Source organism: Marmota flaviventris, chromosome 2, assembly GCF_047511675.1.
Source record: "Marmota flaviventris isolate mMarFla1 chromosome 2, mMarFla1.hap1, whole genome shotgun sequence".
In the NCBI taxonomy this organism is placed as follows: Eukaryota; Metazoa; Chordata; class Mammalia; order Rodentia; family Sciuridae; genus Marmota; species Marmota flaviventris.
The window spans coordinates 73,994,907-74,011,802 of NC_092499.1; the positions used below are offsets into that span (position 1 = coordinate 73,994,907).

Here is a 16,896-nt window from a genome sequence, read left to right on the forward strand (position 1 = left end):
GATTTTTCCCATTTAAAAAAAAAAATTAGTGTTGTTTTTTTTTTTTTCCTTCCTCCATAAAGCTACCAGTATCAGACCTTCCTAGATGATGTTAGATATTTGCTTAAAGTAGGAAAGGGGAAAATGTTCAACCAAAGGCACAAGTTTGGGGCATTTTACAAAAACAAAAATCTTATTCTATATAACATGAAATGATAATAGGGGTAAAAAGCAAAATTATTATGGATAAGAAAGTTTAATCAAATTAAACATTAACTTTTCTACATAATAAAATATGTAAGGACAATAAAAGGGAAAAAAATGTTTGCCAAGAACATATGTTTATAAGGATAATAAATGAAATTGTGTTATCTTTTGTTGTTAGAAATTCAAGGGGTTTTCCCCCTAATAATTTAATAATTTTTAAATATTTTCATGTGTACACATACTGCCCTAAGTCATTTTTTTTTTTAGAATTTTAATATTTATTTTTTAGTTTTTGGCGGACACAACATCTTTGTTTGTATGTGGGGCTGAAGATCGAACCCGGGCCGCACGCATGCCAGGCGAGCGCGCTACCGCTTGAGCCACATCCCCAGCCCGCCCTCAAGTCTTAATTACACTTCTAATCAGTATGTCATAGCCTATACATGAATGTTGAACTCTTGAATTATCAGTCTCTTTGGGATTTAAAGATGAGAGAATTGTTGACAGAATGCAATTTACTAAAATCTTCACCTTTCAATGTCTAGAATTATGCCGGAAATTGCCCTGGTTAATAACCTTCACCTTAGCTACCAAACATACAAATCTATGGAAAATTATGTAAAAGAATCTGAGGTATGTAGCATATATAATTATAGTATAACTATAATCTTAATTATATTCACTAAGGAGGCAAAATGTTCAATTTATCGCCCTAACACTACACAGACCACCTTTAGGTTTTTCTCATAAAGCTTAAGACTAATACATGTTCAATCCCTATTTGTTAAAGGAGAGTTGATTACAACATGAGTATTAAAAAGAAGAGATTTCCTAGATACAGCCATGCTAATAAATAATACTTTTATTACTCTTAATATATGTCAGATCCTATTATAAGTGCATTTTGTTTTTAATTACTGTATCAACCTATAAAAATATGTACTATATCACAAACAAGAAAAGCAGAGAGAGATTAAGTATCTTGCATGTTCTATGCTGTAACACCTCTAACTCCATGGAGAACCAAGTCCGCCAAACAACTGGAGCCACTCACTAAGCAGTGTTTATCAAAGGGTAATCCTCCCTCTCCTGTGCCAGACTCAGGGGTACTAGTTTAACTTTCCTATTCCCAGGCCCTGCCTCAGGCAGAGTTTCAGGGGACGCCTAGGATCTACATGTTAAATAAGTACTTTCATGTCTATTAAAGTTTAAGAAACACTATATTAGAGACTAACAAACTATCCATTAGTGGCTCATCCTACAAGTATAATAAGCCTATAATACTATTTTGTTCTAATAATTTTAAATTGAAATAGTCAACCTTCTCTTTTATTTCCAATATATGAAGAAAATGGGTAGAACTAGGTTAGTAGAACAATCTATTACTCTCTTGGATAAAATAGTCTACTTAGATTTTACTTTATTTATAGAAAACTAAAATCACTACAACAGTTAAATGAACAATTATGATGGTGATTAGAAGAACAGCATTCATAATATATTAACTTGCAATTATATGTAATTTTATTTGGAAGAGGGCAGCATGGTATAATAAAAATATTACTAAATTATAAGTCAGATCACATCCTACCACTAGCCACAATTATGACCTTTGGTTCTATTGAACTGGAGATGATTCCTCTGCTCCCAAAGACTAAAGTATTTATCTGATCAATATAAATGTATAAAGATGTCATCAAATCTTCGTTTACCTCGGAGATTATTATTTTTATAAGGTTAAATTATTTTTAGTGGTTGTTAAATAAAGGCTACTAATTGATCTAATGACTTATATTTTACATCAATAAAAAATTTAAAGTCAGGTTTAAGAAAATCTGGCTAAGAACAATGAAAGGGTTGCAGAGGTTTTTTAGAATGTTTGTGAGTCTTCAAAATAATCCTGGTGTATGCTTCTGGTGAGATGCATTTAATGATAGACTTGAGAAAAATCTAAGCTTTCCATACACAATGTATAATTAATGCTACAAAAAGAAAATTAAAGCAGGCATAGTGGTGCATGACTATAATCCCCAGCTACTTAGCAGGATGAAGCAGGAAGATCTCTAGATCCACAGAACTACCTACAGAACTTTGCATAATAGGGATACTAAAAAAGGCTGACCTGAAAATGAATGTGTAAGGGAATATTACTCAAGCATAAAAAGAAATCAAATAATTGTGTTAGTCAACTTTTGGTTACTATGATAAAATACTTGAAAGAAAAATAACAGAGGAAAGATTTATTTTGGTTCATAGTTTCAGTAGTTTCAGTTCATGGCCAGCTGGCTCCACTGCTTTGGTCCTGAGGTGAAGCAGAACATCATGGCAGAAGGACATGATCTATGAAAGCTGCTCATCTCCAGTTTGCTCAGAAGTAGAGAAAGAGGGAGGAAGGAGCCAGGGACAAGATATATCCCCCAGGGCATACCCCCAGTGACCCACTTACTCCAGTGAGGTCCCACCTCCTTTGAGTTCCACTATCTCTCAATAATGCCATTAAATTATTAATTCATCAATAGATCAATCCAATGATGAGGTTAGAGCTCTCATGATCCAATCATTTCCTAAAAACCTGACCTCTGAACATTGCTGCACTGGGGATCAAGGCTTCCTTCCACACGTAAACAGATGGGGGACAACGCATAGCCAAATACAGTAGATATCTACTACAACATGAATGTTCCTTGAAAACATTAGGTTAAGTGAAAGAAATCAAACAAAAAAACCACTTAAGGTATATTTCTATTTCTTTGAAATGTCCAGAAAAGGTAAATCAAAAAAAGATAGGAATTAGATTAGTGGTTCCCAGGGCAGGGGGAGGTGAGAATGAAGAATAACAACAAATGGGTGTGTTTTTTGTTTTCTTGGGGGGCAGGGTGTAAAAGAAAATGTTCTGGAATTAGAGATTGGTGATAGTTTTGCAACTTTTTGAATATAATAAAAAACAATAATAATACACTTTTATAAGGGAGAAGTATATAGATAGTATCTAAATTAATACCAATATTTAAAATGAATGAATGACCAGTGTTTTTCTCTGTTGTCTGAAGTACAAAAAGACTGCCCACATTCTAATATAAAACCTGACTTTATTCTCCTCACCTTTGGTCACATTCTTAGCTTCCCCTACCCTCTGTTCAACTAATATGACCTTGAAGATGAAAATTTATTATTACTACTACAAAAGAAACCACAAATCTTTTAGAAAAGCAATTAAAAATGACTTTAGATTATTCCACTCTGTACCAAGAGTGTCAATAACTTAAAAAATGACTGTAATGAAATATTCTAATTTTCTCTCTTGCCTTCCTTCTATCTTATTACTAAATGATAGAATTAAATGTGATTCATAGGGCTGGGGATGTGGCTCAAGCAGTAGCGCACTTGCCTGGCATGCATGCGGCCTGGGTTCAATCCTCAGCACCACATACAAACAAAGATGTTGTGTCTGCCGAAAACTAAAAAATAAATATTAAAAAATTCTCTCTCTCTCTCTCTCTTTAAAAAAAAATGTGATTCATAGTCAATAGTAAATACTGTGATGATCAAATTCAATTTAGTGGACACTTACTGATCATCAACTGTGTGCTATGCACAATGCTACACTGGGAAAGAAACTCTGTGAAAAACAAGATAACGTTATTTTAACCAAAAAAAAAAAAAAAAATCACAAAGCCATTCCATATATTACTTTTCCTTAAATTTTAAATAATAGGCCTAGGGATTACAGAAATGATAAAAGCAGCTCTTGCCAACAATTTGTTAAGTCACATGATAAGTATCTGCCAAATGCTTATTCATTATGCAGTATAAAACAAGGAAAAAGGGCTGGGGTTGTGGCTCAAGAAGTAGAGAGCTCGCCTAACATGCGTGAGGCACTAGGTTCTATCCAAAGCACCACATAAAAATAAAATAAATGGGGCTGAAGTTGAGGCTCAATGGTAGAGCGTTTGCCTTGCATTTGTGAGGCACTGGGTTTAATCCTCTGCACCACATAAAATAAATAAGTAAAATAAAGATGTTCAACTAAAAAAGTTTTAAAAAATGAAATAAAATAAAGATATTGTGCCCACCTATAACTAAAAAGATATTGAAAATAAAAACAAGAAAAAAAGCATCAGCTTTGTAATTTTTGACCCATTTTTAAAACTGGATTGTTTTGTTTTGCTATTACTAAGTTTTGAGGATATGGACTTGAATTCCAGAGCTACAATTTCTAAATTGTGTGCTTTCGGAAAATTAGTTAACCGTAGTGAATCTTATTTCTCACTCTGTAATAAAATGAAAATAAAACTACCTTCCTGATATGGTATTTTGAAGAATAAACGAAACAACGATACAATGCCTGATAAGCCTTCAGTAAATGGAGATTACTACTAAGATAATGATTATGTTCAGGGAAGAAAAAAGATGGGGGGAAGGGTAGGTTAAAATGAATGCATTACTTTTTATTTTTTTTATGGACACAATATCTTTTTTTTTTAATTTCTTTTTCTTTTTTTTTAATTTATTTTCTGTGGTACTGAGGTTCAAATGTAGTACCTCACATGTGCGAGACAAGTGCTCCACCATTGAGTTACAACTCCAGCCCCTGAATGCATTATTTTTAATCAGACATTCAGTAAAGGCTCAGAAAGACGGGACTAAATGTTGAAGAACAAATAATTTGTAGGCACACAAGGTGCAGAGAGAAGGTAACTCCAGGTGGAGGACAATAATGCACAAAAGCATTGAGGATTTGAAGTGGGGATAATGGAGAGGGTTCCATTATTGTTCATTTAACCAGATCAATTAGTTATACTGGATGTGTATGAAAAAGCCATAAGTTAGGGGCTGACAGTTCTTTCCTTTCTAAAATCTAAAAATCACATTGTAAAATGAGAGTATTTCTATTGAGCATTTTGGATTTTTTAGCACATACAATACCATTTTTTGTTTCTAGATAACTGCTACTAACTACAAAGCACAAGTGTTCGGAACTTTTGGTTTGGATGGAATTTATTTATTTTTGAGATGGGGTTTTGCAATGTTACCTAGGCTGGTCTTAAACTTGTGAGCTCAAGTGAGCCTCCTGCCTCAGCTTCCTGAGTCTACCACCACACCCAGATGAATGGAATTTAATTTTAATAAACACCTAAAATTCAGTGTACATTATACTGAAAATATATTGTACTATAAAATATATCAAACTATTCCCTCCTGAAGTGTTAAACAGAAGAAAAAGATGTAAGAATACATAAATGTAATATATAATATACTCAGCACCACATTTACATAACTTTTTTAAAATATTTTTTTAGTTGTTGATGGACCTTTATTTTATTCATTTATTTATATGTGGTGCTGAGAATTGAATCCAGTGCCTCACACATGCAAGGCAAGTGCTCTATCACTGAGCCACAACCCCAGCCCCCACATTTACATACCTTTTAACAACACAATCTCTCATACCTTCCCAAATAATACATTTTCATAATGTTAATTAAGAAAACTCATAATGGAAAAAGAAATATCATAAACTCAGCAATATTTACTTATGTCATTTGAATATAGTTCATAATCAGTAAAATTTACCCTTAACAAATTCACTGGATTATATAATCACTACCCCAATCATTTTCATTATCCTCGAAATTTCCTTCCTGTTATTTGAACTCCCCTGGTGGGCAACCACTGATCTGTCCTCTATAATTTTGCCTTTTCTAAAATGTCATGTAAATGGGACCATACAGTATATATGTATCTTCTTGATTTGGTTTCTTTTACTTCATAAAAAGAAGCTGAGTTTCATTTGCTCTGTTGAGTGTATACCAGAAGTTCATTCCCTTTAATTGCTAATAGATTCCACTGTATCTGTGTATCACAGGTTATTTATTTACGCGTAGAAGGACATTTGGTTGATTCCAACTTTGGGGAGTTATGAGCAAAACCACTAAAAGACATTTTAGTACAGGTTTTCTGTGAACATAAATTTTCATTTCTTTTGAGTAAATACAGTAAATATATGTAATTTATAAGAAACGACCAAATTGTTTTCGAAGGTGGCTGTTCCGTTTTGTATTCCCACCATGAATGTAACAGAATTAGAGCTGCTCTACCTTCCTGAATATTATGTGTATATATATTTTTTTCTTTTCACCTTGGATAGAGTTCTCTGAAATTCCTGGATCTATGGTTTATATTCATTATTCCCATAAAATTATTGAATGATTTCCTCAAGTACTTCTTTCCCATTTGCTTTCTTTTCTTGCTGGGATTCCAATTATAAGTATGTTAGGCTGTCTGGTATTGCCCCATAGCTCTTGAATGCTCAGTCTTTTTTCTCAGTCTCCTTTTTGTGTTTCAATTTCTATTGGCTATCTTCAAGTTTACTGATTTCTTGGCTATGTTGAGTCCACTGATAAGACCACGGATGTCATTCTTTATGACTATACTCCACCTCAAGACTTGATAATGGGAGTGACAGCCAGAGTCTCATTGGGGAGTTCTTAAAAATTAGTGAATAACAAAAACATAAATATTCAGAAATATACTTATAAACGTGAAAGCCCTGATAGATCTAGTCCACCTGGGCTCTAGAACTAGACAAAGAAAAGATGGCTCCAGTGGTTTATTTAAGGGGGTACATCAAAGGCAGGGATAAGGTTTCAAGGGCAGAATCTTGCTTCATGATGTCTAGTAGTCAGCAGGTTGATTGGCATCTTCTCAGATCACACCCATCTCAGGTGCTGTGTGGGATCTCTGGCAGAGCTTGAGGGGGAAGTTTACCTGCAACAGGCGATCAATCAATCCCTGTGGGGGTGCCACAGGAGGTTCCCAATGCCAGACCTATCCCCTCATTAGGCTATGATGCACAACAGTCCACACACAGCCCACAGAGGGCTCGTGATAATTTGACCCTTTCTTTTTATTTGCACCTCTTTGTTCAAGTTTTCATACTCTATTCATACATATTTTGTCAACTTTTCCTACTGGGGCCTTTACATAGCTAATTTACTGACAATTTCAACATATGAGACCACTGATCCTTGTTCTGTTGATTGCTTGGTTTCTTAAGAGTAAGATTGTGCTAAGCATGGTGGCACGTGCTGATAGTCCCAGCTACCAGTAAAGCTGAGACAAGAGAATTAACCAGTAGTTCAGGGATAGCCTGGGCAACACAGTGAAACCCCAACTCTTAGAAAAGAAATAAAAAACAGAAGGCTGGGGATGAAACTCAGTGATCGAGCACTTGCCCAGCACGTGCAAGGCTCTGGATTTGATCTCACAGGGAAAAAAGAAAGAAAGAAAAAGAAGTACATTGTCATTGTTTTTTCTTATTTTCTTTTAATTTTTATTAACTGCTATTGTAGATAAAACAATAGAGACAAAAATAAAGATATTAATGTATGAAAATGGAAATACCTCTTCTGTAAGTAGGCCACTAGTGGGAAGGGTTGAGTCAACAAAGTCATGAATTAAGCTGGCTTTGAGATTTGCCGTTGCTGCATTTCAAATTCTTCTGGTGTTACTTTGTTTTTAGAGTGGGCCCTAGGATGCCCAAGAGTTTTCCTCAGTGTTTCTTTTCCACCATCAGCTTTTGGCCTTCACTGTGCAACTACCTGCTCCAGAGCATGAGTTTTGAGATCCTGCTACTGCTGCTCATTATCCAGTTGTTCTCAAGGTGGGGAATGGCGTGGTTCTCTGTTATCCTAGTCCCATATCAGTCCCAGGCGGATTCAGTAGGCCTGGGGCCCATGATAGAACTCATGATGGAGTGACCCTGCTTCTCCTTCCTGTGGCAGCCAAATTCTGCCTTGACCCTTTGGCAAGTTTTGTGAAGGATTTTCCCACCCCTCCTCCTGCAATAGAAAACTTTTTTTTTTTCTTTTTTGATCCTGGGGATTGAATCCAGGGGTACTTTACCACTGATCTACATTTCTAGCCTTTTCATTTTTAAATTTTGAAACAAGGTCTTGCTAAGTTGTTGAGGGTCTTCTTAAATTGCTGAGGCTGACCTCAAACTTGAGATCCTCCAGCCTCTTCAGCCTCCCTAGTTGCTGGGATTACGGGCATGTGCCACCATACCAGACAGCAACAGGAAACTTTTAATGGTATTTACATAAGATTGTGGGCCCAATCTTTCTTTCCTCTTTCCCAAGGGTAGATAGTCTTTTCTTTACCTTTCCCCTAGCAATGAGTTTTTACCTGTACCCTGGATGCATTAGATATGCAGCCCCCTGTTGGGTGGCTTAAGGCTTTTTTTCTTATAGACAATGGGTCAAAACAGGGTCTCCTCTGTCTGGAACTGATAGCCACCTAGGCCTTACCAATGAAGGAGATTCTTTCCATTCTCTTGCCCTCCCCTAATTTTTCTCTAAAGATCTGTGGGGAGGAAGCCCACAAGTGGCTATAAATTCCCTTGTATCTGTAACTTCCAATGCGTCTACCTATATACTGGACCTTTGGCAACCCCCTAAGAGAGTTTAGCCAAACGCTTCTTGTCTGCTTGGCTGGTGCCCAACCTCTCTTCCTGTGACTGTGTTCTGGCACAGGTGAGACAGTACTTGTATTCCTTCTTCTGGAGAACTCTGCTTTTCTTTGGACTTTAGCCTACTTAAGTTTTTATGTCATAAGTATTATAAGCCCTCTGATGAGTTTAAGAAATGTTATGATTTTGTGGTTTATCTAATATTTTATTATAATTAGAGTAGCAGTGATACTCTTCCACTTTCCTCATCCTGGGCAGAAACAAAATTCCCAAATTCAGCAACATTTCAAAGGGAATTTCTTTTTTGCTAATCAATAATAATTTGTAGAAGACACATTTATTCAGATAATGCTTGTTAAACATTTAAATTTATGGGTTTTTTTTCATAGACATTAGTAGGTACCACCATCCACCCCTCTCTCAGATATTTCTTTTCTTTTTTACTTATTTTTTCTTGTAGTTCTAGGAATAAAACCCTGGCCTCATGCTTGCTAACCACTGAGCAAAACTCCCTGCTCCCCCACATTACATTTTTTGAAATCACTATCATACCTAATACTAAAACCAAAAAACAAAACAAACTTAGAACATTTAGCTATAGTTTTGAAATTATTAAGATTAATTATAATTCTGATAGTTATTGGGATTTAGCCATATTTAAAAATACAAAGGCAAAAACTCTATCACTTTATTAAAGAACAAAAATGATTTATTTGCATACATGGTCAGAAATAGCTTCTGCAAAGAATAAGCTTTGAATTTCCTAATTCTTACATATTTAAAGTTATAATCATAGTATGTGAGGTAGGAAGATGGTAAGGTGGCTAGGCATTGAACTCAATATATAATGCTAAAAAACATTCATAATTCTCGTTTCCCACAAAAACATAAACTGATATTGATTAATTACTACAATTACATCTATTGTTTTTAGTGTTTATACACACACACACACACACACACATTCTGAACAACATAGTCTATGAATAAGAAAACTAAAAATTACTATGACTTTGACAATCCAATACAATCCGTCTTAGCATTTAACCATAAAACATATGATCTAATTTTTTTCTCATTATTGTATAGTATGTTTGACTTTCTAATTATTATTTATCATGATAGTTTTAAACTTTTCAGAGAGAACCTAAAAGAGGAAAGTATTTTTTTTAAAACAAACTATTTCAAACTGGGTACTGTTGCACATGCTTGTAATCCCAGCTAGTTGAGAGGCTGAGGCAGGAAGATCACAAAATCAAGGTCAACCTGGGCAACTTAGTGAGATTCTGTCTCAAAAATTTAAATTAAAATTTAAAAAGGGCTGGGGATGAGCTACTGGGCTACATCCCCAGTAGCTCAGTGGTAGTGGGGAAAAAAAGTGAGCTATTTTAACATACCACTTTATCGAATTTAGTTCTTGTGTTCATCCAAACTGATTTCAAAGTAGTCTCACTTGTACTGAAAATAGCTAACTTGCACAGTTAAAGGGAAAATAATAGAAATGAAAACCACTTTCTCAGAAGTTGCTTTCACTAAAAAATAGTTAGACACATTCATCAGTATATATAATCAGATAAGTGGTATCATGTAGTCAAAAACATACCCTATGAATTCAATACCAAATGAAACAACCTTTTTCCAAAGATGTCATCTGTGAGAATAATCAATTCAATTTGTCTCTTTTATATTAAAATATGAAAGTAATAGCTAAGGAGGGGAAAATTTAAAAAACAAGGATATTGCAGATTTCTTAGCAGCATAGTGTTAGAATCTATGTTCTACCATAGCCTCAATTTTCAATGAATGAACATTAAAAAAAGGTGCTATTTCTAGTAAACTGCTTTGATTTTTTATATTTGCATATTAAGCTACTATACATTTCAAAGTAAAGTACATGATACTTCCCCCTGAAATAATTTGGGGTTCAAGTATTCTTAGAAACATTTATCTCCCAGAAAAGATGTGGTTTTGATTCCCTGGTGATAGGATGAATTTCCTTATCTTCAAGGCCTCTGAGTGTAAGAGATAGGATTGAATTTCTTCAAGGTCACCCCAAGTCCTGAGAGCCTTAGAGGATTATTTTGGCACTCTGGCTTTCTATTCTCTGAAATATTTGGCAAAGTCTCAGAATTTCATTAGAAAAGAAAAAAAAAAACATAAAATTTATGGGAAAAAGTCATAACTGTCTGCATTTGCCAAGGCAATTATATCCATTCAAGAAATATTCAGTCTAGAGATATATATCAACTACAGAGTGAAAGACTTGGCTTCTATTTAAAATACTCTATTTATAACCCATTGGGTTTTTATGTGTCTTAGTTGAGGCTGAAATAGGTCTGCTCTCCTAACTTTTGAATTAGATGTAATATTAAATGCAAAAAAAATTAAACATATTAAGTCTAACAGTTGTAAACTTTCTCCTACTGGCTAATTTCTAGGTTTCTTTTATTTTTCTTATGACTTGTTTACCTATTAAATGTCAACTGGACATTACTTAATGGCATTGCTGTAAGTCAACAAAAATGTAAATATTGCCATCCTGTGGTGAAACATTCACATAAAGTGAAACTGAAAACATCGTCACTTTCCTAAAGACAGTAAAATCCTACCAAAGTTACCTTCCTATGAGCTAAATCAGTTGTTTTATTAGGTAAAATGTCCCTCAAGAAAATACAATTCATTTATAACTAAGAAATTCTTTCTTTCTTTTTACCAAGTACTGGGAATTAAACCCAGAACCTTGTTCATAGTTCAGGCGGAACTCTTCTCCTGTCTAAGCCTCCTGAGGAGCTGGGATTATACTGAGTCCAGCCAAAATGTTTTTTAAAAAAATTAAACTAGCCAGGCGTGGCAGCACATGCCTATAATCCCAGAAGTTCGGGAGACTAAGGAAGAGGTTTATTACAAGTTCAAAGTCAGCCTCAACAACTTAGCAAGGCCCTGGAAAACTTAATGAGATCTTGTCTCAAAATAAAAAAAGAGCTGGGGATACAGCTCAGTGGTTGTGTGCTTGGATTCAATCTCCAGTACCAAAAAGAAAAAAGAAAAAAACTAAATGAACTACACTGACAATTAACGGCAATAGCACTCAGTAGAAGGGATATCAAATCAGTCATGTTATTACCTTAAGAATATTTATTTGCTCATATATATAATATACTGCCATGATTAATTTCTAAATCACCACAAGAAATTCTTATAGGCAATTTTTCATATGATTCTAAAATAAAATTTACCACTTATGTATCATGGGTAGGTTAAAAGTGTTCAAGTGTTCTGAAAAGTTGGATTAAGAGAGTAACAAAAAAATGGAAGAGTTAAAGCCTAAATTTCATATGGCATAACCCTATTTTTTATTGTTGTTGTTGTGCTAGGTTCAACCCAGGGTCTCTCAAACAATAGGCAAGTGCTCTACCACTGACCCTCAGCCCCAGGATAATCCTAATAACCACCTTGGGCACTTCTCTCATTTAGGTCCATAGCTATATTTATAATTATACTGGCATTCAATAATATGCATTCATTCATATATTATAACATTAAATAAAAATTAGCTATAGAAAAAAACACCCCATTACTCATAAAAGCAAGAAAAATTATTCAATTATTCAAAATATTCCTAACACTTCTTCCTGGATTATAGACAAAAAGTTTTTAAACAAAAGTGATATTAATTTCTACTCCAAATTTCAATGTCGGTTATATAAAATACAAAAGACCAAGAAGCAAGAAGGCAAAAAAAAAAAAAAAAAGCACAAAAATCTCACAGAAACATAAAAACAATGTCAAAATGCTTCAGTGCTAATTTGTGGAGTTACACAATTTTGATACTACAATAATACAGAAAACTGCATCCACATGATAATAGCATGTAACATGAGAATCATTTGTTGTTGCTGTTGTTATACTTAGTTGACATCACTACACAACACAAAATGTCCTTTCTACAGCCATGATTCCTGCCTTAAATGTATTATAATTTAAGACAGACAACTATGATATATAGATTTATGTCTAATTATAAAGACCCTGACATTTAGTTATATAAAAACCAAAAGTTAACATTCAAGGAAAACATTAACTAAGAGTTTTAAAAATCAAATAGAAATAGTGTTTACTGGTAAAAAGAATTAACAAATTTATAGTAAAATACAAGATTCTTCATCCAAACAGACAAAATGAGGGAAAAAATTATCCTAGAAATAAGAGTAAGATATATGTAAAAGAAAAGAACTCTCAGGATATATCTGTTCACTATTAGGACAAGTATCAAATTTATATTATTACCTATTTTAAAAACAATTCTTACCTTGTGGTGAAAGTGTAATATCAGATTTACTTCTCACATGTATTAAACGACTTTTTACTGGCTTGTGTTCAACTTCTTTAACATCCTCATCCTGTTTTTGTTGGTACTAAAGAATTTAAGACATAAAGTCACAATATTATTTTTTTAAATTAAAATCTGAGCAGTTATTCAGGTGTTTATTATAAAAATTTTTAAAAATATGCTTGCTTTAAAATTACCTTTTAATCATTTTGTTATTTATTAGCACTTCTAACAAATGAGTGATCGAGTACATTTTTTTTCTTTTTTCCTATTCTTGCAGTGCTGGGGATAGAACCCAGGATTTCACACATGCTAGGCAAGTGCTCTGTCCCTGATCTACATACTCAACCTATCAGTACATATTTTTAATGTTTTTATTAGTGCATCATACAAAATAGTGGGGTTCACTTTGACATAATCATATAGCATGGAATATAATTTGCTCCATTTCAGTCCCCAGTACTTATTTAATTTTTTTTTAAAAAAGAGAAAAAAAAAAACCTTTAAAAGATTTCAATAATATACATGATTTCAATTATTTTAAGCCATTTCTTACAATTTCTATTAGAGAATTTAGAGCTACTTATAAAGCAAACCAGTCTAGATTTATACACACATGATGGAGTTAGAATAAGAACTTAATTTGGCTGTAAGCTCTTCCACATAACCACTTTTGCATAAAATGAAAATTTACATAATGCACTGCAATTTTCAAAGAGCTTTTATATATAGTAACATAATTTAATTCTCAAAGTGTGAGGAGGGATTGTTATCCTCCATTTGCCATTCAAAGAATGTATGCTCCACCATAAGCCCCATAGTCTTTCTTTTTTACCCATACTTAAGCAAATCTGAATTTACAAGAGTCACAAATTTCTTCACAATCAACTTCATAAACTGTGATAACTTTAGCCAATTACTTTCCTTTCCTGTTTTATAGCTTAATTATGAATGGGTTCTAAAACAAATAGCAGATATACTTTAATAGAACTTTAAAAAAGACATCCCTGGACACTTATCAATAACTACAACCATAGACTCTGAAACACCTGTCTACATATACTCAAGAGAGAGAGAGAGAGAGAGAACTCAAAAGCACTGACAGGCACATCTTCATCTAGAGGTAAAAATGAGCAGCTTCAGATTAGAGTAATAACAACTAGCCTTAACTCTGGTCTTGAAGTTTAGAGTCACTAGTCATGTAGCTTTCTGTCTTGAATGAAATACTACTTTGGTGTGTATTTCTAAGACAGGTACTATCTTAACTCTGGTCTTGAAGTTTAGAGTCACTAGTCATGTAGCTTTCTGTCTTGAATGAAATACTACTTTGGTGTGTATTTCTAAGACAGGTACTATGGCTTGAGCATCCCTAATTCAAAAATTCCAAATCTGAAATACTTCAAAATCCCTAACTCTTTGGCACCAACATGAATGCCTCAAGTGGAAAATTCTATATATCTGAGAGCTCACATGGAAGGTCACAGCCAAAATGTAGGTGCACTAAAAATATTGTATAAAGTTACCTTCAGGCTGTATGTATAAAATGTATATGAAGTATAAATGAATTTTGTGTTTAGACTTGAGTCCCATCCCCAAGATATCTCATTATGCATATGCCATATGCTTCAATCCCAAAAACAGAGACATGAAATCTGAAACACTCTGGTTGTAAGCATCTTGGATATGGGATTCTCAATCTGTAACTATCTTAGACTCTGACTTAGAACCTTCTTGTTGGTTCCTTTCCTTTACCACAGCAAATAAGAGTGGTGTTGTGGAACTGCGCTACCTGTGTTCAAATCTGGCTCAGCCATTTTCTATTTTTGGCTTTGAACAAATTATGTAACTCTTCAATACTTCAATTTCCTCATTCATAACAGGAAGATAACAACTACCTCTCATTACTTTGTTATAAGGATTAAATGAGTTAAAACACATAAAGAATTTATGACAGAATCTGGCTAAGTAAGTACTATAAATAAGTGTGCTGCTGTTAACAGTACTAAGAAATCTTAGGTAAAGACATTTAATGAAGGAATTTTTTGAGGTCTACTCTTCTGGTAACACTTCATGGTCTTACTGTAAAATAGACCAATAGTTAGAGGCAAGCAATCTTTCTTTTTAAACAGCTTTTTTGAGGTGTAAGTAATAGACAATAAACTGCATATATTTAAAATGAACAACTTACTAAGTTCTAGCATATATGTATGTATGTATGTATGTACCCATTCCATGAAACCATCACCACAACCAAGATAATATAATGACCACATTCATCAATCTCAAATTTTCTAATACCCCTTTGTATTTATTCATTCCCATTTGCCCTGTCCACCTCTACTTCTCACCACCCAAGGCAAAAACTGAAATACTTTCTATTACTACAGAGTAGTTTGAATTTTCTAGAATTTTATATAAATAAAATTGTATAACATAATTATTATGGGGGATTGGTTTTTTAAACTCAACATAATTTTTGCAAGCATCAACCACAGAGCCACCTATGATGGCACACACTGTTAATCCCAGGGACTCAGGAGACTGAGGCAGGAGGATTACAAGTTCAAAGCCAGTCTCAGCAACTCAGCAAAGCCCTAAGTAACTTAGTAGGAAGCCGTCTCAAAATTAAAAATTTTTAAAAGGACTGGGGATGGGGTGCAGTGGTTAAGCACCCCTGGGTTTCCCAGTCTAACACCAATGTCTATCAAATGCTAATGGATAAATTGTGTTATATTCTGTACAATGTAATAGTCAGCAAGAAAATAAAAATAAAATGAACTATTGATATATAAAATAATGCAGTGATTCTTTTTGGGGGTGGGTACTGGGGAGTGAACCTAGGGGTGCTTTACCTCTAAGCTATATTCCTAGAACTTTTTAATTTATTTTTTGAGACAGTATCCTACTAAATTGCTAACGGTCTCACTAATTTGCTGAAGCTGGCTTAGAACTTTCTATTCTTCTGTCTCAGCATCCTGAGTAGCTGGGATTACTGGTATGCACAACCATGCCTGGTTCACATGATAGTCTTTTAAGTGTTAGATTTCTATTGAGTGTGCACAGTGGTATCTCATTGTGGTTTGCATTTTCCTAATTACTAACAATATTGAGAATCTTTTTTTTTTTTGTATCAAGGATTGAACCCAGGGGCTCTTAACCACTGAGCTACATCCCAGTCTTTTAAAATATTTTCTTTAGAGACAGGGTTTCACTGAGTTGCTTAGGACTTTGCTAAGTTGCTGAGGCTGGCTTTGAACTGGCAATCCTCCTGTCTCAGCCGCCCAAGCCACTGGGATTACAAGCATACACCACCACACTCAGTTTGAGAATCTTTTTATGTGCTTATTTGCCATTTATCTATCTTCTTTAGATAAAGTATCTGTCCAAATCTTGTCTATTTTTTAGTTGAATTGTTTGTTTTCTTAATATTCAGTTCTGTGAGTTCCTTATACATTGAGTTTCTTATGTACTCTTATATAAATCTTTTAGAAGATAAATGCTCTGCAAATACTTCCTCTCCTTCTGTGGTCTGTCTTTTCAGTCTCCTAATACTGTGTTTGGAGGAGCAGAAGTTCTTAATTTTGATAAGACCAATTTTTTAATTTGCTTTTTCATGGATAGTGCTTTGGGTACATATCTATTTTTTCCTTAATAATGATCACAAAATTTTTCCTTTATACATAAGTTATTAACAGACATTTATTCATAATTAACAAGTTTTTCCTGATCCTTGCTTGGTCACATGTAAGCAATACTGAACCCTATATAATGGTATGTTCTATAAATAATTTATTTTTTAAATTTTCTTCCTTAACACAATGAAATACTGCTCAAATAACATGCAATGAATATTTGCTGATATAAATTAATCCACAATAAGAAATAAACTGCCAATACATGAATTCAAAAC

At 33.9% G+C, this 16,896-nt stretch overlaps 1 protein-coding gene across 11 annotated transcripts in view; it reads right to left on the minus strand.

The window, feature by feature from the left end:
* Positions 1-16,896, minus strand: part of Kiaa0586 (KIAA0586 ortholog) — a 133,194-nt gene that overhangs the window by 22,150 nt on the left and 94,148 nt on the right. For 9 of the 11 annotated variants that reach the window (XM_071608002.1, XM_071608001.1, XM_071608000.1 and 6 more), the window contains one exon: positions 12,966-13,071. In XM_071608002.1, coding sequence (XP_071464103.1) covers positions 12,966-13,071 — 106 coding nt within the window. Of the gene's footprint in view, positions 1-6,800; positions 6,955-12,787; positions 12,853-12,965; positions 13,072-16,896 lie in introns of those variants that run through there. The other 2 variants (XM_071608008.1, XM_071608009.1) reach the window with 2 other exon arrangements.